The sequence below is a fragment of the Neolamprologus multifasciatus genome, chromosome 3 (genome assembly GCF_963576455.1).
Source record: "Neolamprologus multifasciatus chromosome 3, fNeoMul1.2, whole genome shotgun sequence".
Taxonomy (NCBI): Eukaryota; Metazoa; Chordata; class Actinopteri; order Cichliformes; family Cichlidae; genus Neolamprologus; species Neolamprologus multifasciatus.
The window spans coordinates 33,854,571-33,882,558 of NC_140441.1; the positions used below are offsets into that span (position 1 = coordinate 33,854,571).

A 27,988-nucleotide genomic window follows, 5' to 3' on the forward strand; every position below is an offset into this window, starting at 1 on the left:
CAGATTGAAATTTTTGTCAACTCTGAAACTGTTTGCGTCTCCTTGTTTATCTCTGAGGTTTTTTTTTCTATTTCTGACTGATTAACTGAAATTTAAATTATTTAAACTATATTCTGTAGGATGTCATGTGATTAAGATCACAGTTGCTGTTCTGTGAACAGCCACACTGTCCCATTAAGGCTCAGTGTTGATCTGCAAGCAACTTGGTTTCAGAACTAATACTGATTATTTAACTTCAAACATAAACTAAAAATGTCCAAATGAACTTTAAAACAGTGAAGTATATCAGGCTGTTTCCTTTGGTGTGTTTTTTTTTCTGATAATTCAGATTTATATGACACATTTCTGCTGATCAACACAGACAAACAGTCAGCAGAGTCAGTATTAAATAGGACAAAATAATTACTACCACTGTTTAAACTAAGTACTGTATACTGACTATTGAGAGCTTGCTAAAGCTCTGTCTGTATGACTCAGTTTTTCTGTTATCTAAACCTGAATGTTGCTTCCTGTCTTGGTTCCTGTAAAAACCTATACTTCACGTAATTCTACGCTTCTATCTATGCTCCAGTTTTCAGGCCCCTCTTCTGTGGAACCAGCTTCAGTTTGGATTTGAGAAACAGACACTATCTCTACTTTTAAGATTAGACTTTCCTTTTTGCTAAAGCATATAGTTAGGGCTGGAACAGGTGACCCGGAATCCTCCCTTAGTTATGGGTGGAGGTTTCTTCCTGTTAAAAGGTTTTTTCTTCACACTGTCACCGAAGTGCTTGCTCATAGGGGGTCATATGATTGTTGGGTTTTTCTCTGTATGTATTATAGTAGGGTCTACCTTACAATATAAAGCACCTTGAGGTGACTGTCGTTGTGATTTGGCGTTATATAAATAAAATTGAATTCAATTTAATTGAAATGCAGTCTGCATAGTTCACTTTTAAATAGTAAATTTTACATGAGCACAAAAGCACAAAAGCTCAGATAACTCATCGAATAAATTTGCACATTGAAAATAAACAAAAAACTGTGATGTTTTATAGTATTATATAGTGGAACTAATGTTACAAATCTACTTCTGTGTTCTTCAAAATAACATGCTATGGCATCATATTACCTAAGAGATACAGATTAATCCAGAAAACAAAAACCTGAAATTCAACGTAATATATATATATATATATTTTTTTTTTCAGAATTGTTTTTTCACTTTGAGAATGAAATTACTGTACTACAAGCAACTAACCATATAACATTCATGCATCACTCACACACCTAGCATCACATCATTTCCCCAGAGAACAGAATAATCCAGAAAACACAAAACTGCAATTTAATGTAAAATATTTTTTATTTTTTCTGAATTGTTTTGTCACTTTGAGATTGAAATTACTGTACAAGCTACTAACCACACAACACTCATACATCACTCACACCTTTGAGTAATAAACATTGCAGGTTATTTTTTCCTGTATCACACTGACTGACGCAAAACAGACTTTTTTCTCTCCACCAGACTTTTCTTACAGCTTCTAACAGCCGTGCTTACTTAATTTCCTGTTCCCAAGTAAACAAAGCAGCTTGTATGAAGATAAAATACGTGGTTGCACAACATCATAGATTGCATGTCAGTGCAACCCAAAATGTTTGGTGTCTTGAGCAAATTACTATCTTGTTAGCATTTAGAAATAAATGTGGTATGCTGTGAAGTCCTGATAGATTCGAATTCTTAATCTGCAAACAACAGCTTTATGTTTTACTAAAAATCACAAAATCACTCGCAGGGATGGAGCTTTCTAGGCAGTGGAAACTGTCCAGTGTCTTTATGTTGTACAGACTTCTTTGGCTTATCATAAAAAATAACAAAATCAAGATTGTAAATTTGAACTAGCTCCGCTGTTGATTATCTAAATGAGACTGTTATGAATAGTTAGTATTTCAAAAATGCAGAGGATGTGTAAAAGCTACAAAAACCACACAAAACTGTCTCAGTCCAAATAAAGTGTTTCTTATCTGTTTGATCGAAGTTTTTAAGTTATGTACATACAGATAGGAGACAGGAGGGTGGGGAGGGTGAGAGGGGAAATGACACACAGGAAATGGTCTAAGGCGGATTGAAATCCATGTCCTGCATTGAGAACTCGAACCTTCAGTATATGGGTCGCCTGTTTAACCAGGTTAATTATATCAATACTGTAAACTCTGTCTGGTAAATTTCACAGAAGTCCAAAACAACTCCCAAACTTCCAGGAAGGAGACAACAGAAGTGCCTATTTTTACCTCCACTGTAATTTGTTCCATCTTCCAAGCTGGTGAGAGGTTGTTGTTGTTACTTATGAATCTGTTTTGTAAGATTCCTACATGAAATGATTTGATCAGATATTTTTTATTTTATATTTTTATGGTATACTATTGGCTGCTGCCCTCACTGACAGACAGTGTTGAGGAGTAAAATAATACATGCACCACGTATTTAAAATACAAAATATGAGTAACTGTATTCTGTTACAGTTACTGTTTAAAAAGGTGATATTCAGAATACAGTTACTCTGTTGAAATAAATGGATTACACTTTGTTTTTTTCCTGTTTCATATTTTAGGTTATGCCCTCTCTATTTTTGGTAATTCCACGCCGGTGGAAACCCAAACAAAACACGCATTAAGAGGCTCTAATGTCTGGGTCTCAATCTTGCGCCCCATGTCACCCCTACTTGCGGCCGCATTATGATGTGAAGAAATATTTTTTAAAGTTATTATTCAAAAACGTATTTAATATCAAGGCAACAGGCAGAGAGTTACAGGCATAGCCCTAATGAATGTAGCATCATGGACAGTGTAGTCCGTGCAGCAGGGAGAATGGGCTGGGAGAAAGGAGATTCGAAAAGTCACCAACCAGAAATTGGAGACAGAAGCATGCAAATATAATAATAACCACTGCAGCCATCTAGTTGGTATTGGTATGGCGAATAACCTCCAGTAAAAGTAATAAATCACACAGCAATAGTACATTCATGTAGTTGTAAAATATGTTACTCTCATTGAGTAACGTAACGGAATACGTTACAAAATACATTTTGGGGCATGTATTCTGTAATCTGTAGTGGAATACATTTTAAAAGTAACCTTCCCAACACACTGACACACATGATATGTGTTTTCCTTGTCAGACATTACAAACTGATTCACATTCAAGAAATTCTTTAAATCCATTTTACACTTGGCACCATTTGGCGCACTGTGCCATTAATTTTAATTATTTGATATTGAATAATTTCAAAATGCAAAATCAAAAGAACATGGTGATTTATAAATAAATACATTAATATTCTTCCTTACTCCTATGTTTTTTGCATTTCATTTTACTGTTCACAACAAGAACATTGCATTAATTATAAAATGGTTACATGGCTACAAAACAAAGAAACAAATGTTTCATGTGTTCCTCTCAGAGCCTGAACCACCTGTCGTCAGCATTTCAAAGTCACATTTAGTCTGAAACCTTTTTATTCACATTTAGAGCATCAGAGAAGCTTCACACTACTGATCTGCAAACAGGCGGATTCATAATGTTAGATATACGATGTTTTGTACACACATACGTTTCATTATCACATCATCATCATCGTGATTAGCATGTGATGAATGTATCTAAAAAATTTGAAGGAAGTGATAAAAAGGAAACAACTTATTGAGTAACTTCAGTTTTCTGATGATCTGACAGACACAGACGGAGTGAAGAGTCAGACGCTGTTCTTCTGAAGTTTAACAACTTTTCTGCATCAGGATCAAAGTCAGAATGAAAATCCTCCATTTTCTTTTCTTCTGCTTCTTATCAGGTGGGGACTGATGATCTTAATGTTTCTCTTTAATAAAAAAAAAATGGAAGTCATCTTTATGAATCATTTCATAAAATACACATATTTTCATCTTGTGATATTTATAGTTTTTTTCATCTGACAGATGCAGCTGTGCAAGTCGAGGCAAAACATAATATCTGGTCTGCAGCTGAAGGAGGAAATGCATCATTTTTCTGCTACTTAACTTTATCTGGAAGCACAAAGTTCTTCTGTAAGGACAAATGTGAGCGATCAGAAGATATCCTCATTAAAACAGATGGAAGCACAGCTCAGAGTGGGAGATACAGCATTAATTATAAAGATGGATCTCCGGGAAGAGGAATTGTGTCTGCGACCTTCACACATATGGTCAAGTCGGACTCAGGAATGTACAGGTGTGGTTTGGGAAGACCTTCTGTTCCAGATACATACTATGACTTTGAGGTCAGAGTTTCAAATGGTGAGTTTTTACAAAAATTCCCTGAAATAAAAAAATGTAAAGAACCCCACTAACTCTTATTTAGCAATACAGAGCATGTTTATATCAAGGTGTTTAATTAATTAATAAATGTAACTTTAATGTAAACTGTAGTGTCATAAGTTGAATTGAAATTCTAGCACCTCAGTGTAAAGCCTACAACAATATAAAATAATTTTTGGAGTCAAATTTCAGCTCTGCTAAAACCAACGCAGTTTTACAACAAATCCAACTATTACAGTCTAAAGCCAAATCTGTCTCTTGTTCACATATTTGACTGATTTTGAGTGTAAGTATGATGGGTTATATCATGATTTTAATAGCAAAATTCTATTAATGTATTATTTATAAGTAACAGAAGCCATTTTTGTGTCATTTGAGAAACCTTAAAAAAGATGAATATCTTCCAAAAGTCTCATCATGCTAAAAACAAGTTAGTCACCATTTATTATAAGTTTTGATACCAGGATCTTCTAGCTGCAAGTCCTGAAAAATGTTTCACAAAATAAGCCAAATGAAAGAAAAAAATAACTTCAAGGGTCCGTATCTCTGCCCTTCAACTTCACAGTATGAAGGTAACATTTTTCGTGGCTTCATTATATACTGTACAACAAAAAGTGTTGATTCTGAGAGGATCAGGTAAGCATGTGTTGTTTTCTGATCTAATATGAAATGATAACTTTGTTTATTTTAACCAGGAAATATAATTATGATATAACAGCTTACAGTTTCAGTTCTTACTCCAATCCAACTGAATGTTCTTGTATTTCACAGATCTGGGCAAATGGGTTGGTTTTTATCGCACACAAACTGAGGGAGAAAACATCACATTGGGATGTTCCAATACTGTGTACGGACAGAGGAAGTTCTTTTGCAAGAATGAGTGTAAGAATGAAGGGAAGATCCTCATTGACACAAGCAATGATAAATCTGTGAGTGGCAGATACAGCATTGAATACACAGCAGGATCTCTGTTTGGACTGTATGTGACCATCACACAGCTGACCAAGTCAGACACAGGAGGGTACATCTGTGGTTATGGAAACCCTCTGTCTCCAGATTCATACAGCAGTGTAAATGTTCTTGTCATAGATGGTAAGTTTCTTTTCAAAATAGTAAAAACATTATTATTATTATTAAGATCACAACTCAAACAGGAACTATAAGTATAAGAATAAATACAATCACCGTGAGATTGATGTTATTGCCCGAGATCAGTTGATACACTGGCTGAGACATCATTAAACTGTCCTAAAACAGTCTAAATTGAAATAGAGGGTTTGACGTTTAAAAAAAGGTTGGATGACCAATCTCAGAGTATTATTTTCTTTTTGTGCAGGTAAATTTAATAATCTGTTCATCTGCAAAACCATTTCTCTTATGATGCTTTAATTAAAAAAAAAATGAAGATATTGTCATACGTATTAAGTTTCACAGCCACGTTTTCTTTTAATCACTGCACATATCTCCAAAATTCATTTTCTTTTGTTTTTGATACATGTTTGTATTTACCTGCATGACAGTATTATTATTATGGTGTATTAGTGTGTATCACTATTGATTTTTTATTAATTGTTTATGTATATCATTCACAGCTTTAAACACAACTGCCTCCTCACTACAAACAGCAACACAAATGGCTTCAAACCCACCTGCTTTCACTCTACAGACGGAAGCAACACAGAGTGAAAGTGTCACTGCAGGAGTCTCTACACATTGTCCTGACTCCTCCTGGCTTCTGGTTGTGCGTGCGTCCTTGGATGGTGTTTTGCTGATGGCTGTTTTCCTCATGCTCTGCTACATTAGTAAGACAAGGAGGAACTTTGGACTGAACACCAGAGAAAATGACACAAACATGGAGGTGAGTTTGTGTCACTTGTGTCACTCATCAAACTTCTTTTGATATTTTGAATGTTGCATCATTTTATTCCTGTCTCTGAAAAAAAACAAACACTTTGTGCTTCTTATTTTTAAACTTCAATGTCCATGAAACGGTAATGTGGTAATATGGTTGTTGAAAATCTGTTGTACTTCTCATGTTTTATGTTGTTTGCTTTATTTTCAGTTGTTTGCTGCACATGACAACTTGGATCCAACCTCAGAACATAAAGAGCCCAAACGCAGCGGGACCAAACCTACTCTGCATTATTAAAGACCAAAATCTAAAAAGTAAAAAAATCCCATGATTTAAAATTTGGTTATCTTCTCTCTCATATCTGTTTAGTTTTGATGTTTTTGAGCATGTTTCTGAGATTTGATGATACAATCTGCTTCACTATGTTTTATTGTTGTTCCGTTGTTCTATATCTGTATCAGCATAATTAATAAGGAGACTTTGGAGGAAGTTCAAAGCTTGGCTACCTAATCATGTAATCAAGCAACATTGTTGTGCACAGGTTGCAGGTTGTGCACATTTGGTTTTACTTTATGTATTTGTGTACTCTGTGATTTAGAAATTTATGTGCTTACTTATGCAATGTGTTTGAAACTACTAGCTTTTCTTACAACGTATATACAATCAAAGACAAATGAAGATATTGTCATACGTATTAAGTTGAACAGCCATGTTTTCTTTTAATCACTTATACAAAAAAAATAAAAATCTGCAAAATAATGTGATGTTTCCTTAAATGAATTAGAAATATACAGAGTGCTCTACAATAATGAGGCTGTGTCCCAATTCAGAGATCGCATTAGTGATGTTCGATTCGTGAACGAATCGTTCAATACTCGAGAATCACTTTACTGACTCGTGAATTATGATTCACAAGTCCAACTGACTCACTGACTCATCCCTGTTGTTGTTAGCAAACTAATTCGCTTAGTAGAAATATATCTAGCTTATAATTAAAATTGGGGGGGGGGAGGGACAACAGCCAGAACTGGAAGAAAAAACCCTGAGTAGAAGCTCACATCAAGAAAATAGCACCTCGGTTCACAGTAGCATCGCTCTGCTAACATGCTAACAGCACATTTGAGCTACTCAACCCCTCCCTTCCTGTGCTGAATCGTAAGCATAAGCGATTCACTCAGGACTCACTAACCCCTCCCTCCCGTGCTGAATCATACAGCGAATGAATCACTCAGGACTCACTCGCTAACTCCTCCCTTCCTGTGCTGAATCGTAAGCGTAAGCAAATCACTCAGGACTCGCTCACCCCCTCCCTCCTGTGCTGAATCATAGAGCGAGCGAACGAATCACTCACTCACCCCCTCCCTCCTGGCTCACAGCTTCTTCTTCTTCTTGGTTGGAAACCAATGTTAAGGCGCATTACTGCCCCCTGGCTCACAGCTCAGTGGACATTTAGATGAGAACATATTTGACACATTTAAGGAAAATACTAATAAATACAAATAAACAAAATAAATGTTTATTAAGCAATTTTGATAGGAAATTGCTTAATTTTAGAAATGTTTTTGCTCTATAAAATAGTTGGTTTTTTTTAGAATCATTCATCTTAGCAGTGGGATTTACATGAAAAGAGAAACAAATTAAGTTTGAGTGAAAATGTAAATTTTTTGCACTCTCTGGTCAACTGACTCAGTGAATCAAATGACTCAAAAAAACCCGATTCAGCAGCAGAATGGAGCTAAAAATAAATGTTTGTTTCAGTTCTATGAAGCTTTGGGTATTTTGGATTAGTAGCACTGCTGTGTTTGTTGCATCATATTGTTGTAATTGTTTATATGCTTTATATATTCTGAGGTAAGTTGATCTATAGTGTTACATCATATTCTATAAGGATGTTATGTGTTTGTATACTTTGTGCCCAGTTTGACCCATTTAGCAGAAGTCAGCCTGTTTGAGGCTCTGATATCTATTCTGTATGACTTAAAGCAGTTATGACATGGTCTGATTTTCTCACCCAATAAAGGAATAACCGTTCGATACAGTGCTTTCAGTTCGGTACGCATATGTATCGAACAATACAAAATTTTTAATTTATTTTATCAACTTTTCTTCTGACGATGCTGTCTGTGTTGAGCGCTCAGTGGATCTGCGCTCGACAGTGCAGCCTAGGCGGAGTAGTCGAACGCAGATTCACTGACCGCAGGGCAAGCTAGCAGACAGAAGTTAAGCTCTCGTTGCAACATGGCAAATTGAACCTCCCCCACCCTAATTCAGATCTGGCCTTTGGAACTATTTTGGTCTTCATGTGAAGTGTACATCGCACTCGCTTACGTCATTGTCATCATACACTCTCGCAAACAAAATCACGGTTTCGTAACGCAGTAACACAGCGTGCTTACGGGAAAGTAACAATGATGTAATTACCTTTTTTGCAATAGTAATCCCTTACTTTACTCATTATTTGAAAATAGTAATCAGATTACACTAACGTGTTTCTTGTTAACGCATTACTGCCCATCTTGGCTCATAGGGGTTCATTTGATTATCTGGTTTTCTCCGTATGTATCTACCTTACAATATAAAGGGGTTGACTGTTGTTGTGATTTGGCGATATATAAATATAATTGAATTTAACTGAATTGAAATGCAGTCTGCATATTTCTCTTTTAAATAGTTAATTTTACATGAGCACAAACTGTGATGTTTTATAGTATTAATGAGAAATTGGAAAATTCTCAAACAGACAGTGGAACTAATGTTACAAATCTGACAACCTACTTCTGTGTTCATTAAAAACAGCATGTTATTTTGAAGAACCTAGTATCACATAATTTCCTCAGAGAACAGAATAATCCAGAAAACACAAAACTGCAATTTAATGTAAAATATTTTTTATTTTTTCTGAATTGTTTTGTCACTTTGAGATTGAAATTACTGTACAAGCTACTAACCACACAACACTCATACATCACTCACACCTTTGAGTAAGAAACATTGCAGGTTATTTTTTCCTGTATCACACTGACTGACGCAAAACAGACTTTTTTCTCTCCACCAGACTTTTCTTACAGCTTCTAACAGCCGTGCTTACTTAATTTCCTGTTCCCAAGTAAACGAAGCAGCTTGTAGATAAAATACGTGGTTGCACAACATCATAGATTACGTGTCAGTGAAACCCAAAATGTTTGGTGTCTTGAGCAAATTACTATCTTGTTAGCATCTTATCATTTATCTGACATAGTTTAGAAATAAATGTGGTATGCTGTGAAGTCCTGATAGATTCGAGTTCTTAATCTGCAAACAACAGCTTTATGTTTTACTAAAAATCACAAAATCACTCTCAGGGATGGAGCTTTCTAGGCAGTGGAAACTGTCCAGTGTCTTTATGTTGTACAGACGTCTTTGGTTTATCATAAAAAATAACAAAATCAAGATTGTAAATTTGAACTAGCTCCGCTGTTGATTATCTAAATGAGACTGTTATGAATAGTTAGTATTTCGAAAATGCATAAGATGTGTAAAAGCTACAAAAACCACACAAAACAGTCTCAATCCAAGTAAAGTGTTTCTTATCTGTTTGTTCTAAGTTTTTAAGTTATGTACATACAGATAGAAGACATGAGGGTGGGGAGGGTGAGAGGGGAAATGACACACAGGAAATTGTCTAAGGCAGATTCAAATCCATGTCCTACATTGAGAACTCGAACCTTTAGTATATGGGTTGCCTGTTTAACCAGGTAATTATATCAATACTGTAAACTAAGTACAGTTTACAGTCCTTGGATGGTGTTTTGCTGATGGCCGTTTTCCTCATGCTCTGCTACATTAGTAAGACAAGGAGGAACTTTGGACTGAACACCAGAGAGAATGACACAAACATGGAAGTGAGTTTGTGTCACTTATTTTCTGTCTGTTGTTGCAGGTCTCAGTGAGTGTTGTTGATTCATGCTGTCAGTGTGACTTTCTCAGTGACATTTAGTGAAAAGAGGGGATTATCAAAGTTCTTTAACCATACCGTCTTCACCACCAGAGGGAAGTGAAGATAAGATGAACAATTTTTATAACAGACAGAAAGCTTTTCTATCTCTGAACTATCTCTTCTAATTCTATCTCTGGGAAAAAAAGAAAAAAAAAACAACAACTTTGTGCTTCTTATTTTTAAAGTTCAGTTCCTTTCGACACTGTAGCAATCAGAATTGCTGTCTGAAGACCAAGAAAAATGTCCAACAGATTTATTTTTCCAAGTGGATCTTCATGGCTTTGCCACACTGTTCAACTTGATGTTACCTGATTTTTCCACAGTATCATAATTAATGATCAATGGTCATGAGAATTTGCATAATTAAGATTAAGGAACTGACCTCCCAGCCTATTGTTCCTTCAGTGGGCTGGTTTCAGTCATGTAGAATGTACTGTTTATAAGATTGGGGAAACCTGCAGTCAGCTGAGACTGAATAAGTCACTTGGATGAGTAACAAAATGTTTCTCCCACAAAACGCTACGTCCAGATAAACAGAATCAACTTTTTGGAGATTTACTTTCCTGGATAATTGAGCATGCATCAAGAAATTTCTTTGATGGGTTTCTTTTGTTTTTAGAACTTAACGATGCCTTTTTCTCTGCATTCTTCTGCATCTCCATGTTGTCTTTTCACAGCAAAACATGCCAAATGCCAGCACCACACCACAAATCAACTCCAAGCCTTTTATCTGCTTAATTGATAATGGCATAAAAAAGGGACTGCCACACCTGCCCATGAAATAGCCTTTGAATACATTTTGCAATACTTTTGGTCCCTCTAAAAAATGTGGCACAGGTTAAGGAGCTGAAACTCCTAAACCCTTCATCTAATTATCACAGTAACATATTTGTTCCCATGTCCATTTTATAACTACAACTGGCTTATGTTTCAGTAAACAGGTCACAAAAACAAAACTTGTGTCAGTTTCCAAGTATATATACAAACCACAATGAAAACTGTGAAGACTTTAACATGTGCACTGTTTTGAGAGTAAATCAAAGTGCAGGTTTTTCTTTAAAGCTCAACAACAGATTCGTAGTGAACACTGATTCAGCTCTGGTAGCTCTAAAGTCAGTGTCACTGGTAAGTTGATTCAGTAGAAGTTAATATGTATGCTGAGAGGGAGAGAGACAGTATATATCCTCAGTTTGTTCAAAAGCTTCACCGCCATCTGGGCAAGACGGGAACTTTAGTTGCCAACAGGAATAAAATATGTACATGTAGAATTTCTAAAAAAGAAACTTTGTTCATCTCAATTTAATTAATCGTACATCCTGTAATTTCCTGTATTTGTAATACTGTACATGTAAACCTGTGCATTGTTGTATCTATCACGTAGGAGCAAATCCCCACCAGGACATTTATTCACTATACTGCGTCTCCATCTGCTCAGGGCCGCGGTTACCATAGCTACTGTGGAAGGTGCAGTGAATTAAACAGCTGGCACTGCGATGACTTACCGGCGATATGATTGCTTATGTTTTTCATTACAAAAGAATTGTCTGATGTGGCTGTGTCCTCGGAAATCTGGATATACACCCCGAGTTGAATACATATAAAAAAATGGATGGTGTAATCATTTCTGGAGGCTGGAGTTTTCAGTATACACAAACAACAAGCTGCTTCAGACACTGATCCTCCCGGTGGAAATGCACCTTCTCTTTCATCCTTGTATAAAACAGACTTTTAATGTTAGTTTAAATTCAAAATACACGGTACATAAAAATATATATGAACACTAGATAATAAAGCAGGAGTGGGGAACTCCAGGCCTCGTGAGCCGGTGACCTGCAGGATTTAGATGTGTCCTTGATCCAACACAGCTGATTTAAATGGCTAAATTACCTCCTCAAAATGTATTGAAGTTCTCCAGAGGCCTGGTAATGAAGTAATCATTTGATTCAGGTGTGTTAACCCAGCGTGAGATCTGAAGCCTGCAGGACATCGGCTCTCGAGGCCTGGAGAGGCCCACTCCTGTAATTAAAAAAAGTGAATGGTTTAGTCCAATGTGTGCTCTAGTGAGACATTAAACTTCACTAAAACTATGCAATTATGAAACATAACTTTAATCTGAGCCAAAGCGATTTGCTTAGTTGTAAATAAGAGTGCTGTAAACGTGACCCGACAGACAGAAGCTAATTATGCCCAGTGTTTAACCTCCACTGAGAGCTAAAACTCAGTGAAGTTTTAAAGCTGTGTGCTGACTATCACCACGTTACATGGACGCTACAGAAACACAGAGACACGAATCCAGGCGGAATTGTAGTTAAAATGATTTCATTGTTGGCTGAAGAAAATACTGATACTATCACATCCATATCTGCCACACAGAGCTCTACATTTACTGCTCATTTAGAACAAATGACTGTCTAAGCAAACGAGGACACAATCACACAGCCCACTGTCTTTGTTAGATGCGCCTGTTTCAGCAAAATTCACAAACTCCCTCCAACACAACGTCCGGCCCACTGTGCGGCTCCACCAATGAGATCCGAGGGCCCGCGCAGTGGTATTAGCATACAGCCTGTATAAAAAGCGCTGCTCTCAGTCACCGAGTTCATTCGTTGCTGTAAAGTATCGAGGAACGAAAATGCCTGAACCCGCAAAGTCCGCGCCCAAGAAGGGCTCCAAGAAAGCCGTGACCAAGACCGCCGGGAAGGGCGGCAAGAAGAAGAGAAAGACCAGGAAGGAGAGCTACGCCATCTACGTGTACAAGGTGCTGAAGCAGGTCCACCCCGACACCGGCATCTCCTCCAAAGCCATGAGCATCATGAACTCGTTCGTCAACGACATCTTCGAGCGCATCGCTGCCGAGGCATCTCGCCTGGCGCACTATAACAAGCGCTCCACCATCACCTCCAGGGAGATCCAGACCGCAGTACGCCTGCTCCTCCCCGGTGAGCTGGCCAAGCACGCCGTGTCTGAGGGCACCAAGGCCGTCACCAAGTACACGAGCTCCAAGTAAACTGGCTATCAGACGTCAACACAACGGCTCTTTTCAGAGCCACACACTTCATACTGACGAGCATATTTCCTACTATACATACCGTTACTATGTTGTGGACCTTTGTTTCACTGGGTGGTATAATCTGTTGTACTGACTGAGGCTGTTTAAATGTTTCCTTTTTAGATTTTAGGAAGGAACTCTCTAAAAATCCAGCATTGATATGACTTTGTGACACTCGTTGCTTTTATTACACGGTCTTGTGTCTGTATCGTTTTCGGTCGTCTGTCTTTTGTTGCAGTTTTTTTTTTTTTTTTTTTTTCTTCTCCCACACACGCACATTTATGTGGTCATGTGTCTGTTATATGGAGCACCATGGTCTTGGAGGAATGCTGTCTCGCTTCACTGTGTACTGTAGCACTGCACATGGTTGAAATGACAAACCCACTTGTCTTGATGATGCACATTAACATTGTAAACAAAACTAGACTAACAACTTTGATACATAAAGGGCTGATTTGTTGGACTATCAACAGGCAAAAATTGGCGGCAACTACATGCCAAAATGTAAACACAGAAATTAGTATCAGTTTTTTTGTAATTCCCCCTTGGTAACCTTGAATGGATGACACCTTTAGCGTTTGCCTATATTCCCTATGCCACAGGCCCTGCTGTGTCCTTCACGTCAAGTTTTTCTAGCTATAACCGAAGAGGAATTTCCATCAAAGCTATCTTCAATCTAACTCCTAATTTGATGGCTCCGTAGCCACCTTTTTATCTGCCTTTATATAATGTAACTATTGTAGTAAATGCTGTGCATAAGATGGAGTTGTACAGGATGTCGGTAGGAATGATTTCCTGTGCTGTTCAGAGGTGAATTTTGGTTCAGTCTCTCACTCCTGTGACTGGGCAGCATATGGAGTGGGTCGGAGGAAACAGTTTCTATCATGGACAGAAATCTATGATTACACATTTCTCAGTAGGTGGAAGAATAACAGAATCCTCCAGAAAGAAGAGCAGAGATATACTGGGCATAACTAAAGACAGTAGATTAAACTGAGGTCTCTATCCAGGACATGAAATAAGCTTTATTAGTCCCACAGCTGGGAAATTCACCAACATGGGCAGAGCAGGATAAAATAATTATAACAATATTACTATGAATAGGATTAAACATGTTTGACTAGTAGAGTCAACAAGTCGAGGTTTAACAGGGAGATAAACTGGATGTTTTGCAGGTATTGAGTATTACACATTGAGATACTTAGTGATCAGTTTGTGGATGTGTGTATTGACGTGTTCATTCACTGCTGTTGTTTATTGTAGAGTCAGTAACTGTAGAAGGAAACTGGGTCAATGCAGACTAAGAGATCAGAGCCAAAGTGTGAAAGCGAGCTGCTGTAAGGTCACTAATGAAGCTTCTGATGTACAACAATGTGAGTGAAACTGTGCTTTGGTTAGAAGTGAGCAGCTGTCGCACAAGTGTCGCTGCTCCGTGGGCCTCCAGCAGCATCGGTGTGTTTGCTGGGAGCTCGCAGCATCACTTTGTCCCACAGCTGCGCTCACCAGATGCTGCTTTTAACTCTGAGTGCGTGAACAAACATGTGTATCAGCTAGAAAAGGCTTTTTACGGAGCTCTGCTGCGGCTCCATCGGTTTTAGCAGAGAAAAGAGTGCAAGAAGCCGCCGAGCAGCGCTGAGCTCCGCACCGAGTCGCTGAGCTTTGGAAGCTCCACGAACCGAGAGCAGAGAGCACGAGAGCCCGACACGAGGCCTGCACGAGGAGACACGAGCCCGCTGTGGACGGCTCCATTGTCGACCTGCAGTGCTGCTCACACACTCACTTTGAGCTCTTTGATCCCGAGACACGAAACACAAAATGAAGCATTGCGGGGCACACGCGAGAGCTGCGCGCGCTGCCTTCACTCTCAACGGTTCTCATGATGCGTTTAAGTGCAGCGTGGCGCTTCCGACTTGCCATCACTGTACTGTGAATCTCGATCAGACACGAAAGAGGAAAATGTCCGAGGAAGCTCCCGCACCTGCTGCCGTCCCGGCCAAGGCGGCCAAGAAGAAGAAGACGACGGCTTCCAAGCCCAAGAAGGTCGGTCCCAGCGTGGGCGAGCTGATTGTGAAAACCGTGGCTGCTTCCAAGGAGCGCAGCGGCGTGTCCGCAGCCGCGCTCAAGAAGGCTCTGGCTGCCGGAGGCTACGATGTGGACAAGAACAAAGCCCGCGTCAAGACCGCCATCAAGAGCCTGGTGGCGAAGGGCACTCTGGTGCAGACCAAGGGCACCGGGGCCTCCGGATCCTTCAAGATGAACAAGAAGGTTACTGAGAGCAAAGCCAAGAAGCCCGCAAAGAAAGCCGCTCCTAAAGCCAAGAAGCCCGCCGTGGCCAAAGCTAAGAAACCGGCAGCAGCTGCTAAGAAGTCGCCCAAGAAGGCAGCAGCTAAGAAGCCCGCAGCCGCTAAGAAGTCGCCCAAGAAGGCCAAGAAGCCCGCAGCGGCGGCCAAGAAAGCGCCCAAAAGCCCCAAGAAGGCGGCAAAGAGCACCAAGAAGGTGCTCAAGAAGGCTCCCGCAGCAAAGAAGTCCCCCGCCAAGAAGGCCCAAAAGCCCAAAGTCAAGAAGGCGGCCACAGCAGCCAAGAAGAAGTGAGCTGACACCACTCTCACACTCAACAACGGCTCTTCTCAGAGCCACCACAGCAACACACAAGAGCTCCTTCCTCTCACTCAACACTCTTGTCATTCACAATAATGTCCTTATTATTAAAACCCCCACTCCCCCCATTTTACTCATTACAATTACAACTTGGATTACTATCATGGTGCACATTAGTGCTGTCTAAGCAAGTCTACAACTCAAGAAAAAGACAACAATACAAATATTAACTCAATATTTACAATCAGACCTTTGTAATACAAACCACCACACCACTTCTTTTACTGTGAAACATTATCATACAAGAATAAACTGTTAAAAGTTATCATCTACATTTTAAAATATTCTATTAAACAACACATAATGCATTCATAGATGCATGTTATTATTCATGTATGAAATATTGAGTTCTATTTTTTGAAAGCCTACACTGGCTGTTTTAGTAGAAGTACACTGTATATTTTAATGATACCTAGCCAATATTATCCACTTGAAATGCTCTAATCTACAACCTTACCTGACTAAATCTAGTCCAGTTGAATTGATATTAGGTGATTTCAAGGACACACATTTTACTCCAAGCTGAGCCCTTACTGCTATTTATTTTACCATGGAGTTCTGTAGCGTGAAGGATGAGGTGAATTAAATTATTTCAAAATATAGTCTTGAGGTTTACTTCTTCTTGCCCTCAACAATTCTTTGGATATCCCAGCTGAAGAAGAGTCCAGGGCTGCCCTGTGTCCCCCTCCACAGTAGTTTTCCACTAATTCTATTGTTCAGTCTGGGGGGGCTGTCCTCTTCCCAGACTAGTAACTGTGGCTTCTTGTTCTTGGCTGAGGCAGCTTTTATTCATTTTATAACAGGCAGACCCCCACTGTCAATGCATTTTTCATACTATACAGTTACACACCAAAGTTTATAGCTGATTTGGCATGTCAGAGGTCAGGGTTCAGCAACTTAATGTCATTCTTGAGAACTTTAAGGTCGCATGAAATGCTTTGAGAACACAAATCCACTATTGTCTTTAAAACAGGGGTTGACAAAGTCATTCTAACAAAACCCACCCTTAGGAATCATTTCCTGTTGTTCTGATTTCCAGCTGCCCCCAATTATCTAAGCAAACCTAAACTCCATCTATTCTTCGAATTTTTTTATTCTACTCACGACAGACACAAAAACCTAAGCAGTGATGTAAGTGACTTTGCAAAATGTCCCAAATTCAGCAGCAGTGCTGAACACTCCTTGTCATTGTTTGTTCTAGTATAATGTGATCACTGTTTTTGTCCTTGTCACATGACCTGTAAATAGTGTCTCTGTATGTTTTTACTAACTTGTGTTTAACACCAACCTGCCAGAGGGTCTGCAGATGGAAATTAGCCCAAGGTGATAATCTGGCATATTTACATTTGTGAAAAGGTTCATTAATATGTATTGCCCCTCTTTCTAAAAATAAAATAAATAAACACGTCGCAAGCAGCTCCACATTTTCCTCCCGCTGTACCGAAGAACTCCACCTGTCCCTCTCGGTTATGATTTCCTATTGTGTTTTACAAGGTTTGATCTTGCCACGTGTCATGAACGGCATGTTTCCATGAGTTTAGAAACCACTTTAATTATAAAGCGAGTGAACCGTGATGAGTGTCTACAGTCATAGTTTAGCTATTAGTGATATCCAATTTATTCTTAATTAGTAAGATGAGCAATGAGGTTGAACAAGGCACGAGCCTTAACCATAAAGCAGGAGAGACTGAGAGCTTTTTGCTCTCGTTTTATATCAAGACCTGAAGTTTGCTTTATTCACAAGACAAGAATAGACCAAACACATAGTTTTGGAGTTAATAAAAGTAGTTTTGAAGGTGGATTTCAGTCCCTGACTATGTAAGATGACATGAATGAACATACATTTCAAAGTAAATCAAGATGCATAATCCACATTTTTCTGTACACAAGTTGTTAGACACAGTCAGAGCAAGAAGGATGTTTGCTTCGAGAGAAGTGTGTGGCTCTTAAAAGAGCCTTTGTTTTTGTTGAAGCCGAGCGCTTTGCGTTTACTTGGCCTTGGCGGGCTTCTCGGTCTTCTTGGGCAGCAGCACAGCCTGGATGTTGGGCAGCACACCACCCTGAGCGATGGTGACTCCCCCCAGGAGCTTGTTGAGCTCCTCGTCGTTGCGCACAGCCAGCTGCAGGTGACGTGGGATGATACGAGTCTTCTTGTTGTCGCGGGCTGCGTTGCCAGCCAGCTCCAGGATCTCAGCGGTCAGGTACTCGAGCACAGCTGCCAGGTAAACGGGGGCGCCGGCTCCCACACGCTCCGCATAGTTGCCTTTGCGCAGAAGTCTGTGGACACGACCCACGGGGAACTGAAGCCCGGCACGGGATGAGCGGGTCTTAGCCTTAGCTCTGGCTTTACCTCCGGTTTTGCCGCGACCACTCATTTTAACAGGTTTTTTTCTTCGTAGTATCGAGACTAAGAGAAAATGTGGCTCGATCAGCTCAAAGCCTCGCTTATATTTCCGCAGAGCGCGCGCAGCTTCGTCACGCACCAATCGCAGAGAGGCTTGCGGCAGCGCGCAACATCAATGCACGTTTCTCCAATGAGCAGCACACACCGAGGCGGGGCGGTGCTCCTCTGAACGCTGCTGAGCACCACGTGGAGCCTCTCACCAATCACGAGCCGGAGCGGCACCGCGTCATAGCCAGTCACACACTTTAAGAGCAGCGAGTCTCGCCTGTTTCTTGCAATTTCTGCTCTTATCACAGGGAAAGAAAAGTGAGGAAGAATGGCAAGAACCAAGCAGACCGCTCGCAAGTCTACCGGCGGCAAAGCCCCCAGGAAGCAGCTGGCCACCAAGGCTGCTCGTAAGAGCGCCCCGGCCACCGGAGGCGTCAAGAAGCCTCACCGTTATAGGCCCGGTACCGTAGCTCTGCGAGAGATCCGCCGTTACCAGAAATCCACCGAGCTGCTGATCCGCAAGCTGCCCTTCCAGCGCCTGGTCCGCGAGATCGCTCAGGACTTCAAGACCGACCTACGCTTCCAGAGCTCTGCTGTCATGGCTCTGCAGGAGGCCAGCGAGGCTTACCTGGTCGGACTCTTCGAGGACACCAACCTGTGCGCCATCCACGCCAAAAGGGTCACCATCATGCCTAAAGACATACAGCTGGCTCGCCGCATCCGCGGAGAGCGAGCATAAGCTACAAACTCTCCTACCAACAACGGCTCTTTTAAGAGCCACCTCACTCAAACCAAGAGCTCGCTTCTTTAGTGGCAGTAGTAGTATATCAATCTCGTACTCTCACTTCAATCTTCATGCTCTTTCTATTCTAGAAACTACAGTCGGCATGAGCATGAAGTTCACTAACTTCCGTTTTTAGCATGAATTGTTGTATGCTAAAATGGCTCCCTCCTTTACTTATTCACATAATATTATCCAAAGCTCATCATATTTCAGTGCTTTGCACTAGACAATATGATAGACAAAGTGCTCTGAAGTACCCAGCGTAGACTCCTATTGTTTACTATAGATACTATAGATATGACAGTAAGGCAAACACGTTAATATTAGTTTGCGGAGGCTGTTAAAATGTTATCTAACATTAACATGTTGGTGACACAATTTCATCCTAATGGTAATGACAAATTCATAGGGTTAATTTTTGAGACCAATATCAAGATCTGCACAAATTGACAGAAACACTGAAGTAGCTACCCATTTTATTCTTGTTGTCATGTATGTCCTATTGTCAGGTGACAGAAGAACCAACACCAAACTCAGAATAATGGTGATACAAGATCACAGGTGAAGTTGGATGATGACTTGGTGGTTCATGACTGTATTTGAAGCACGTGTGACTGCATGTATTTGGAATGTCTCACTGTTATTTATCAGGTGACAGAGGTGAAGAGGTGAGGTCACAGGTGACTGACTGATGATTTGGTGCTATAGATTAACTAGTATTTATTATGATGATAATTGTCAGGCTGCTTTTAGTCATCCCAGTATCCTCGGCTGAGGCTGAAAGAAGCTTCAGTGCTCTCACAAGACTAAAAACATGGCTAAAGTTAACAATGACTCATATGAAATTAAACAATGCTGCTGTGTGCCATGTCCACCAGGAGACACTGGACAGTATAGATATAAAACAAATATGCCAGCAGTTTATCTCAGTTAATGAGAGAAGGCATGTGTTTGGCTCCTTCACACAGTGGACATTGAGTTGTTGTGTGGGCATCAGTAGTCCATGTCTGTTGCTGTAACAATAGTTCATGCTTAGAATAACAAATCCCAGCTCACTGATTTGATCGGTTTGAAGTCTAAAATACTTAGTCAATCATTTGTTCAATAGTAATTTAACATTAAGTAATTCACATATAAAACTATGAATTTTAATTTTAAATTGTTTAAAAGCATGTAGAATAGCATATGTAGGCAAGTATATTTCTCCTCTTTTTTTTATCAGGAAACAAAGACAAAAGCAGGGCAGGGTTCGGTGGTTGAATCATCCGTCCCCACCAATGACAAAACCAAATCTACACCCTTTCCAGGATCATCCCCCACCACCTGCAGCTGGCCTTCCACAACGACGAAGTGTTGAACAAGCTGCTGGGCCGAGTGACGATCGCTCAGGGTGGTGTGCTGCACAACATCCAGGCCAAGAAGACTGAGAAAGCTAAATAAAGTCCTGCGACTGTTCTCAACCAACTAACGGCTCTTGTAAGAGCCACTCACAACCTCTGAGAGTACACTTGATTGAAGTAATAAAACTAAATCTTTAATCCATAGGTGTCAAGCTCATGTTCAAACTAGAACTGAAGTGGCCCAGCCCTGTTAGTCTATCAGTATGTGCAACACATTTAGTTGTTTTACTGCATGAATAAAAATCTGACAGACTTAAATTGTAAAGTTATTACCCAGACTTTTTTTTTTAAAAACTTGTTGTAAAAACAGAAATCTGTGTAGTAAGAACATGAACATTGTCTCTTTGTTTTTTCCTTAAAGTACTTGCACTAAAACTTAAAAAAAAGACAGCTGAGTAGATTAAAGAGGTTCAGACTTATAATTATAAATCACTACAAACTCTCATTTAGGTCTCAGATTCATTTAGACCGACAGCGAGCCACAGCTGTGAGCTACATGCAAACACACTTTGTGTGTGGTGTATTTTCTGTAATTCTGATCTGCTCCCTCAAAGGAGCTATTTTTTCTTTTTACCTGGAAGCATGTCAACGTAGACAACCTGTCAAAACGTCTTGTTTGCGATGTGGGTCATTTTATCACAGAGATTAACAGTTGCCTTTGATACTTTGTTTGCAGTTTAAACAGACATGTTGCATGTTGGTGAAAATAAATTTCAGGCACACATCAGGAAGAGGCTTCAAAAGCTTCATAGGGCTTCATCCACTCATGTCCACCCTCTACTACAGCGGTCCCCAATCCCAGTTTACGAGGGCCGGTGTCCCTGCAGGTTTTAGATGTGTCCTTGATCCATCACAGCTGATTTAAATGGATAAATTACCTTCTCAACATGTCTTGAAGTTCTCCAGAGGCCTGGTAATGAACTAATCATGTGATTCAGGTGTGTTGATCCAGGGCGAGATCTAAAACCTGCAGGGACACCAGCCCTCGTGGACTGGGATTGGGGACCCCCGCTGTACTAGATCTAGACCTACTACATAAGCACTAGTGATGTGTCGGTCGCGAAGGAAATTGCTCTTAGAGCCGGATCTTTGACGTGAACGATGCGAGCCGGCTCATTATCGCGAGCCGTGGGTTGTTGTTTTTTTTTCTTTCTCCACAACTATTTTCAGTTGCGGATGATAAAGGATTCAGAAAGTTTATTCATGCAGGCCCATATGACAGATTATGTACATCTTCTTTTTGTTTTCATATTTTAATTTATATTTAATTGTGTTGTGGTTGGCAGTGTTTTGTGTTGTTTCACTTTAAATTTGTTTAAAAGGAAAAAGATGAAAATGTAAATAGTTAAAAGCTGAACTGTGAATAGTTGGTTTTTGTAATATATGATTTATTTATTACATTTTATGTGGAGTGAATAAATCAAAGTATATTTACGGTGGACACAAGAGACAAAGCACGTACAAACCCCAAAGCACGTACAAACACAACAGAAGTGCTCCAGGATGCTAGGCGCAGTGTTAAGCTTTAGTTACCGAGTGGCTACACAAGCCAGCAAGTACCAACGACCGGATTTGGTGTGTGGTAGTAACAGGTAAATGAACATTTTAAATTATTTGAATATATATATATGAGTGCTTGTGTATAAATACACAAACAATACACATATGCTTTCAATTGTGTAATTTAAGTGATCTAGGCAGCTCTGGTTTGGAAGTTCAGTTAACGCTAGAAATGTGCTTTGGAGTTTGTCTGCTTTGTCTCTAGGGTCCACCGCATATATTTATAAACATAGATAAATAAAAACACTTTATTTTGCATTAGTAATTCCTTTTGTACATAATTTTATATGGTTAATAAGAAATTGATTAAAGCAACAAAACAACCTGAAGACCTGGCTCTATTTAGTGAGCCAAGCTGATTCTCTAAAAAGAGCCAGAAATCCCATCTTCTTGTGCATTTCTGCTTTAAGCGGATTTGTGGCAGGAAGACATTTACAAATAAACAGATCAGTGAAATCTTTCAGTTTTCTTTTGGTCTGACTGTTCACACTTCTGCTATAGGCGAGTTCAATTAAACAGTGGTATTGAATAGATCTGTAACCTCTGAAGTTCAGTTTGTGGCTCTGGCAGTTAAGAAAGAAAAGCACACATGACAAACAGATTAATTTTATACACTTTAGAAAAACGCCGAGTCAATAATATGTTAGGTAATTGTTTGTTGTAAACGTTGCTGGGGAGATACTGGCATGTATTTTTTCAGGACTTCAAACCAACAAGACCGCAGAACAAAGCTCTCAAAGTGAGGTGGGTGGCTCTTAAAAGAGCCGTTTGTTGATTAGGGCGAATGAGTTTAACCGCCGAAGCCGTACAGAGTGCGGCCTTGCCTCTTCAGAGCGTACACCACATCCATGGCGGTCACAGTCTTCCTCTTGGCGTGCTCAGTGTAGGTGACGGCATCACGGATAACGTTCTCCAGGAACACCTTGAGCACACCGCGGGTCTCCTCGTAGATCAGACCGGAGATACGCTTCACTCCGCCACGGCGAGCCAGACGACGGATAGCGGGTTTGGTGATACCCTGGATGTTATCACGGAGAACTTTACGGTGACGCTTGGCGCCTCCTTTACCGAGTCCTTTGCCACCCTTGCCTCGTCCACTCATGGTTACAGTTTCTTCTTCGTACGAGAAAAGTCGAATGAAGTTCAATCAGACGGAGCCGTGTTATTATGTGTGCTCGGCGGACGTAAAAGAAAACAGCTGGACGGCTCGAAGATCAGTGGCTCCGCCCTCTCTTCTATTCTCTATGTGGAAATCATGTCTTTTGTTAATGACAAATTAAGTCTAACCAAAGGGAGGCTCTCACCAAATCGCACCCACAATGCCCGAGTCGAGTTCATATTTTTATTTCACATAATTAATCAATTGAAACTAAACCCAAGTGTCCACAATAGTAACAAAAAACAGACACCCTCTTAACGTTTTACCCAGAGTCTAGCATAACTTTTCAAGCTAAATTAAAATGTATTATTAATATTAAACATGAAACTAAAGGCTAAAAGTACAAAAACAAATCCCGTTTATTTATTGTATTTGTAAGCCTGTCCTTTACAGTCAGAATTGTAATGTGAAGCCAAATGTTTGCTTCACCAGGATGAGCGCTATAAGCTCTTCTTCACATGTCATTTTATTTCTGAGAAATCTACAAGTGTATTTATTCAGTGTACAGTAAAATGCTACGGGGACAACCAGAGCTACTCCACCCGCAGTCACAGTCATGCTGTTCCTCATTTCCGCCAAAGGCCAGTAGATGGCGGTAGTTTTAGCCGCTCCTGTTTTCTTTTATGTCTTCTTTTACATGAGATGTACATTTAGGAGTCCATCAAGCAACCCTTCAGATTCATTTCCTAACAGCAAAAGTGAGTGGAAGAGTTAAGTCTTTTGTTCACAAAGACATAGCTGACAGGCACTTTTGACTTTTTGTACACAGTTGATTTTGTAAAGCCCCTCGCATTGCATTCATAATCAAGTTCACTGATTGACTGTCCCGCAGTGTTGTTTTGTGTATTTCTGTTCCATCCACTTTAATAAAGTGTCCTGTGTTGTCAGTGAGTTGTGGATTCACTTAATGAATGCCTAAGTTGGGCTTTAATCGGCCTTAGACTTACTGACCTTCTTTGAATCAGCATCACAATAATCCTAAGGGCACTGATAAAACATACAAATATAAATAAATACAATCAATATATAGAGAGAGAAACATGTTTGATATGTTTTTTTTATTAAGTTACACAAAAATAGCATTCTCTGCCAACAGGCCCTGAAGACACAACTATGTAGAATTACATAACAGACCAGAACCAAAGAAGCAATGTGTACAGGCAGGTGGCAAAGACATGTTTTTGAAGTATTTGTACAACACATGCCTCCCCAACAGCTTCAGTGTTTCCTGGAATTGATTATCTATCTGTTATGTCAGTCAAATTCCCCCCAGATAGTCTTGGTTGAGATCTGGTGACTGTGAAAGCCATGGTATATGATCACACCATTTTCATAATCAACTATTCAGTGACCCCTCTTCAAATACTTATTGACAGGACAAAGATTATGTCTCACAGCACTGACTTTACGACTCTTTTCCCTTTGACAAGTGGACCCTAACATGGCAGCAAAATGCAACAATCGCTGTGTCCCAATTCAGGGTCTGCACGCTTGAAGTACGCATTTTAAGTGCGATTACGTCACCGCCACGCGACGATGGCTGTCCCAATTCGAAGTGTACTTCAAATGCATACTCCAAATGTGCCGTCGATTTCCCCAAATATCAAGCGTGGTCCGGTGCACGCTTCGTGGTCCCATATATCCCACAATTCATAGCGCGGAGGTGGGTGTGGATAATTTTGCCAAATACGGCAGAAGGGAGCGGCCGAAGAGTGAACTGTCAAAAGTACTGAATATGACGTCACTTATTTATGTGTGAATGTTTAATGACTAAGAACATTAAAACATTGCTGTTGGCCACATGTCGGCAAAGTTATGTGACATTAGTGATGTTTGTACTTTCAGCATTAACTTGGTTTTAAAGCCTCTACTTCTAAATATACAGTGGGGCAAAAAAGTATTTAGTCAGCCAACGATTGTGCAAGTTCCCCCACTTAAAATGATGACAGAGGTCAGTAATTTGCACCAGAAGTACACTTCAACTGTGAGAGACAGAATGTGGGAAAAAAAAAAAAAAAAAAAAAAAAATCCATGAATTCACAGGGTAGGATTTGTAAAGAATTTATTCGTAAATCAGGGTGGAAAATAAGTATTTGGTCAATAACAAAAATACAATTCAATACTTTGTAACATAACCTTTGTTGGCAATAACAGAGGTCAAACGTTTACTATAGGTCTTTACCAGGTTTGCACACACAGTAGCTGGTATTTTGGCCCATTCCTCCATGCAGATCTTCTCAAGAGCAGTGATGTTTTGGGGCTGTCGCCGAGCAACACGGACTTTCAACTCCCGCCACAGATTTTCTATGGGGTTGAGGTCTGGAGACTGGCTAGGCCACTCCAGGACTTTCAAATGCTTCTTACGGAGCCACTCCTTTGTTGCCCAGGCGGTGTGTTTTGGATCATTGTCATGTTGGAAGACCCAGCCTCGTTTCATCTTCAAAGTTCTCACTGATGGAAGGAGGTTTTGGCTCAAAATCTCACGATTCTTGGCCCCATTCATTCTGTCCTTAACACGGATCAGTCGTCCTGTCCCCTTGGCAGAAAAACAGCCCCATAGCATGATGTTTCCACCCCATGCTTCACAGTAGGTATGGTGTTCTTGGGATGCAACTCAGTATTCTTCTTCCTCCAAACACGACGAGTTGAGTTTATACCAAAAAGTTCTACTTTGGTTTCATCTGACCACATGACATTCTCCCAATCCTCTGCTGTATCATCCATGTGCTCTCTGGCAAACTTCAGACGGGCCTGGACATGCACTGGCTTCAGCAGCGGAACACGTCTGGCACTGCGGGATTTGATTCCCTGCCGTTGTAGTGTGTTACTGATGGTGACCTTTGTTACTTTGGTCCCAGCTCTCTGCAGGTCATTCACCAGGTCCCCCCGTGTGGTTCTGGGATCTTTGCTCACCGTTCTCATGATCATTTTGACCCCACGGGATGAGATCTTGCGTGGAGCCCCAGATCGAGGGAGATTATCAGTGGTCTTGTATGTCTTCCATTTTCTGATGATTGCTCCCACAGTTGATTTTTTCACACCAAGCTGCTTGCCTATTGTAGATTCACTCTTCCCAGTCTGGTGCAGGTCTACAATTCTTTTCCTGGTGTCCTTCGAAAGCTCTTTGGTCTTGGCCATGGCGGAGTTTGGAGTCTGACTGGTTGAGGCTGTGGACAGGTGTCTTTTATACAGATGATGAGGTCAAACAGGTGCCATTCATACAGGTAACGAGTGGGGGACAGAAAAGCTTCTTACAGAAGACGTTACAGGTCTGTGAGAGCCAGGGATTTTCCTTGTTTGAGGTGACCAAATACTTATTTTCCACCCTGATTTACGAATAAATTCTTTACAAATCCTACCATGTGAATTCATGGATTTTTTTCTCACATTCTGTCTCTCACAGTTGAAGTGTACCTCTGGTGCAAATTACTGACCTCTGTCATCATTTTAAGTGGGGGAACTTGCACAATCGGTGGCTGACTAAATACTTTTTTGCCCCACTGTATGTATAGTCGACTTTGATCTTACAGAGAATCTGATGATTTTATGGATAATTAAAGTCAGTCATATATCCACAAACACAACAAGCTGAAAGTCAGTGATATATGTATATATGTATATATGTATATATATGTATATGTATATATGTATATATATGTATATGTGTATATGTGTGTGTGTGTGTGTGTGTGTGTGTGTATATATATCATAATAATCTGACAGTACTATAATATTGGCCATATTCTATTTACATTACCACAGTGAGATGACTTTAGTCTCATGAACAACATCAGCTAATTGTTATTTACTAACTAATCTTGAACTGACTGTTCAGTACAGAAATGAAGCCCAACAATCATGTTTTACAGTCCTGTGGTCTCAGCCTCAGATACTCAACTAATCAAAGTGATGTCATGACAAAAATGAATGACCAACAAAACGTTTTTCTCCTTCATTTCTGTCACACAAAGCTGTATGTAACGTGTCTCGCGGTTAGTATCATGATTGCTAGGCAACCTGAACAGCGCGACGTAGGCTAGACCGTCCCATTTCACAAGCCTCTCACTTCCGCACTTCTCGTACTTATAGTACGCACCGTACGTAGTACGCGTAGTGTGCATACTTCAAGCGTGCAGACCCTGAAATGGGACACAGCTAATATCTCTCCGTGTAGGGGTCAAGAGTTCAGGGTATGTCTAATTTCTTGCCTGTCTTTAAATGACAGTGTCATGGTATGAATAATCCTTCAGAGTTTACCAGTATAAAAGTAAAACAATTACATCGTCTCATTGGGACAACCTAAAAGACTCCTTATGGCTACTCTTTACACATCATAATAACACAGAAGAAAAGAAATCAATTCTCCATTTCTGTTCATTTCAGGGGATTTTCCAACCTCTTTTGGTTCAAAAGAGGCAAAGGAAAATCCTCATCAATGTTTTAGTAAAAACTAGAATATAAATTATCAGTATATATTATATATACACTGATAATGCTTACTGTTGTCTCACTGTAAACCAGTCAAAATAAATAAATAACACACTGGGATCATGTTGAACCACAGACAGCAGTCGAGGCATTAGGCGGGATAAAGGAGCTGGAAACATCACCTGATAAAGAAAAAAAAGACAACGGACTGAATGAAAAACAAAAGTGTCCTTCATTGCACATTTTTGACAAATCAGAAATCCCCATCTTTCCCCATCTTTCACTCTAGACTTTTGACCAATCACTGATCAGCAGGAATTGCAACACCATATGGTCCATCCCCTACAACAGATTACTTTGCGGAGGAGTTGCTATTTCAGCCCTCTTGGGTGAATCCTCACAACATTTACTCTTTCATC

At 40.1% G+C, this 27,988-nt stretch overlaps 6 protein-coding genes across 6 annotated transcripts; 4 read left to right on the top strand and 2 right to left on the bottom strand.

The window, feature by feature from the left end:
* Positions 1-3,363: 3,363 nt before the first annotated feature.
* Positions 3,364-7,106, top strand: LOC146522678 (polymeric immunoglobulin receptor-like). Its single transcript, XM_085153561.1, has 5 exons — positions 3,364-3,830; positions 3,955-4,290; positions 5,083-5,403; positions 5,904-6,169; positions 6,374-7,106. The coding sequence occupies exons 1-5, from the start codon at positions 3,791-3,793 to the stop codon at positions 6,458-6,460; spliced, it is 1,050 nt and encodes a 349-aa protein (XP_085009687.1). The 5' UTR covers positions 3,364-3,790; the 3' UTR covers positions 6,461-7,106.
* A 5,631-nt stretch (positions 7,107-12,737) lies between these two features.
* On the top strand, positions 12,738-13,190 carry LOC146522679 (histone H2B 1/2). Its single transcript, XM_085153627.1, has one exon. It carries the CDS (start codon positions 12,772-12,774, stop codon positions 13,144-13,146), a length of 375 nt encoding a protein of 124 aa, XP_085009753.1. The 5' UTR covers positions 12,738-12,771; the 3' UTR covers positions 13,147-13,190.
* A 1,798-nt stretch (positions 13,191-14,988) lies between these two features.
* LOC146522680 (uncharacterized) lies at positions 14,989-17,938 on the top strand. Its single transcript, XM_085153580.1, has one exon. The coding sequence runs from the start codon at positions 15,004-15,006 to the stop codon at positions 15,778-15,780; it is 777 nt and encodes a 258-aa protein (XP_085009706.1). The 5' UTR covers positions 14,989-15,003; the 3' UTR covers positions 15,781-17,938.
* Positions 17,785-18,221, bottom strand: LOC146522681 (histone H2A). The gene has a single exon (XM_085153624.1). It carries the CDS (start codon positions 18,219-18,221, stop codon positions 17,835-17,837), a length of 387 nt encoding a protein of 128 aa, XP_085009750.1. The 3' UTR covers positions 17,785-17,834.
* A 295-nt stretch (positions 18,222-18,516) lies between these two features.
* On the top strand, positions 18,517-20,991 carry LOC146522682 (histone H3). The gene has a single exon (XM_085153619.1). The coding sequence runs from the start codon at positions 18,567-18,569 to the stop codon at positions 18,975-18,977; it is 411 nt and encodes a 136-aa protein (XP_085009745.1). The 5' UTR covers positions 18,517-18,566; the 3' UTR covers positions 18,978-20,991.
* A 1,738-nt stretch (positions 20,992-22,729) lies between these two features.
* LOC146522683 (histone H4) lies at positions 22,730-23,124 on the bottom strand. The gene has a single exon (XM_085153631.1). The coding sequence runs from the start codon at positions 23,082-23,084 to the stop codon at positions 22,773-22,775; it is 312 nt and encodes a 103-aa protein (XP_085009757.1). The 5' UTR covers positions 23,085-23,124; the 3' UTR covers positions 22,730-22,772.
* Positions 23,125-27,988: the final 4,864 nt, after the last annotated feature.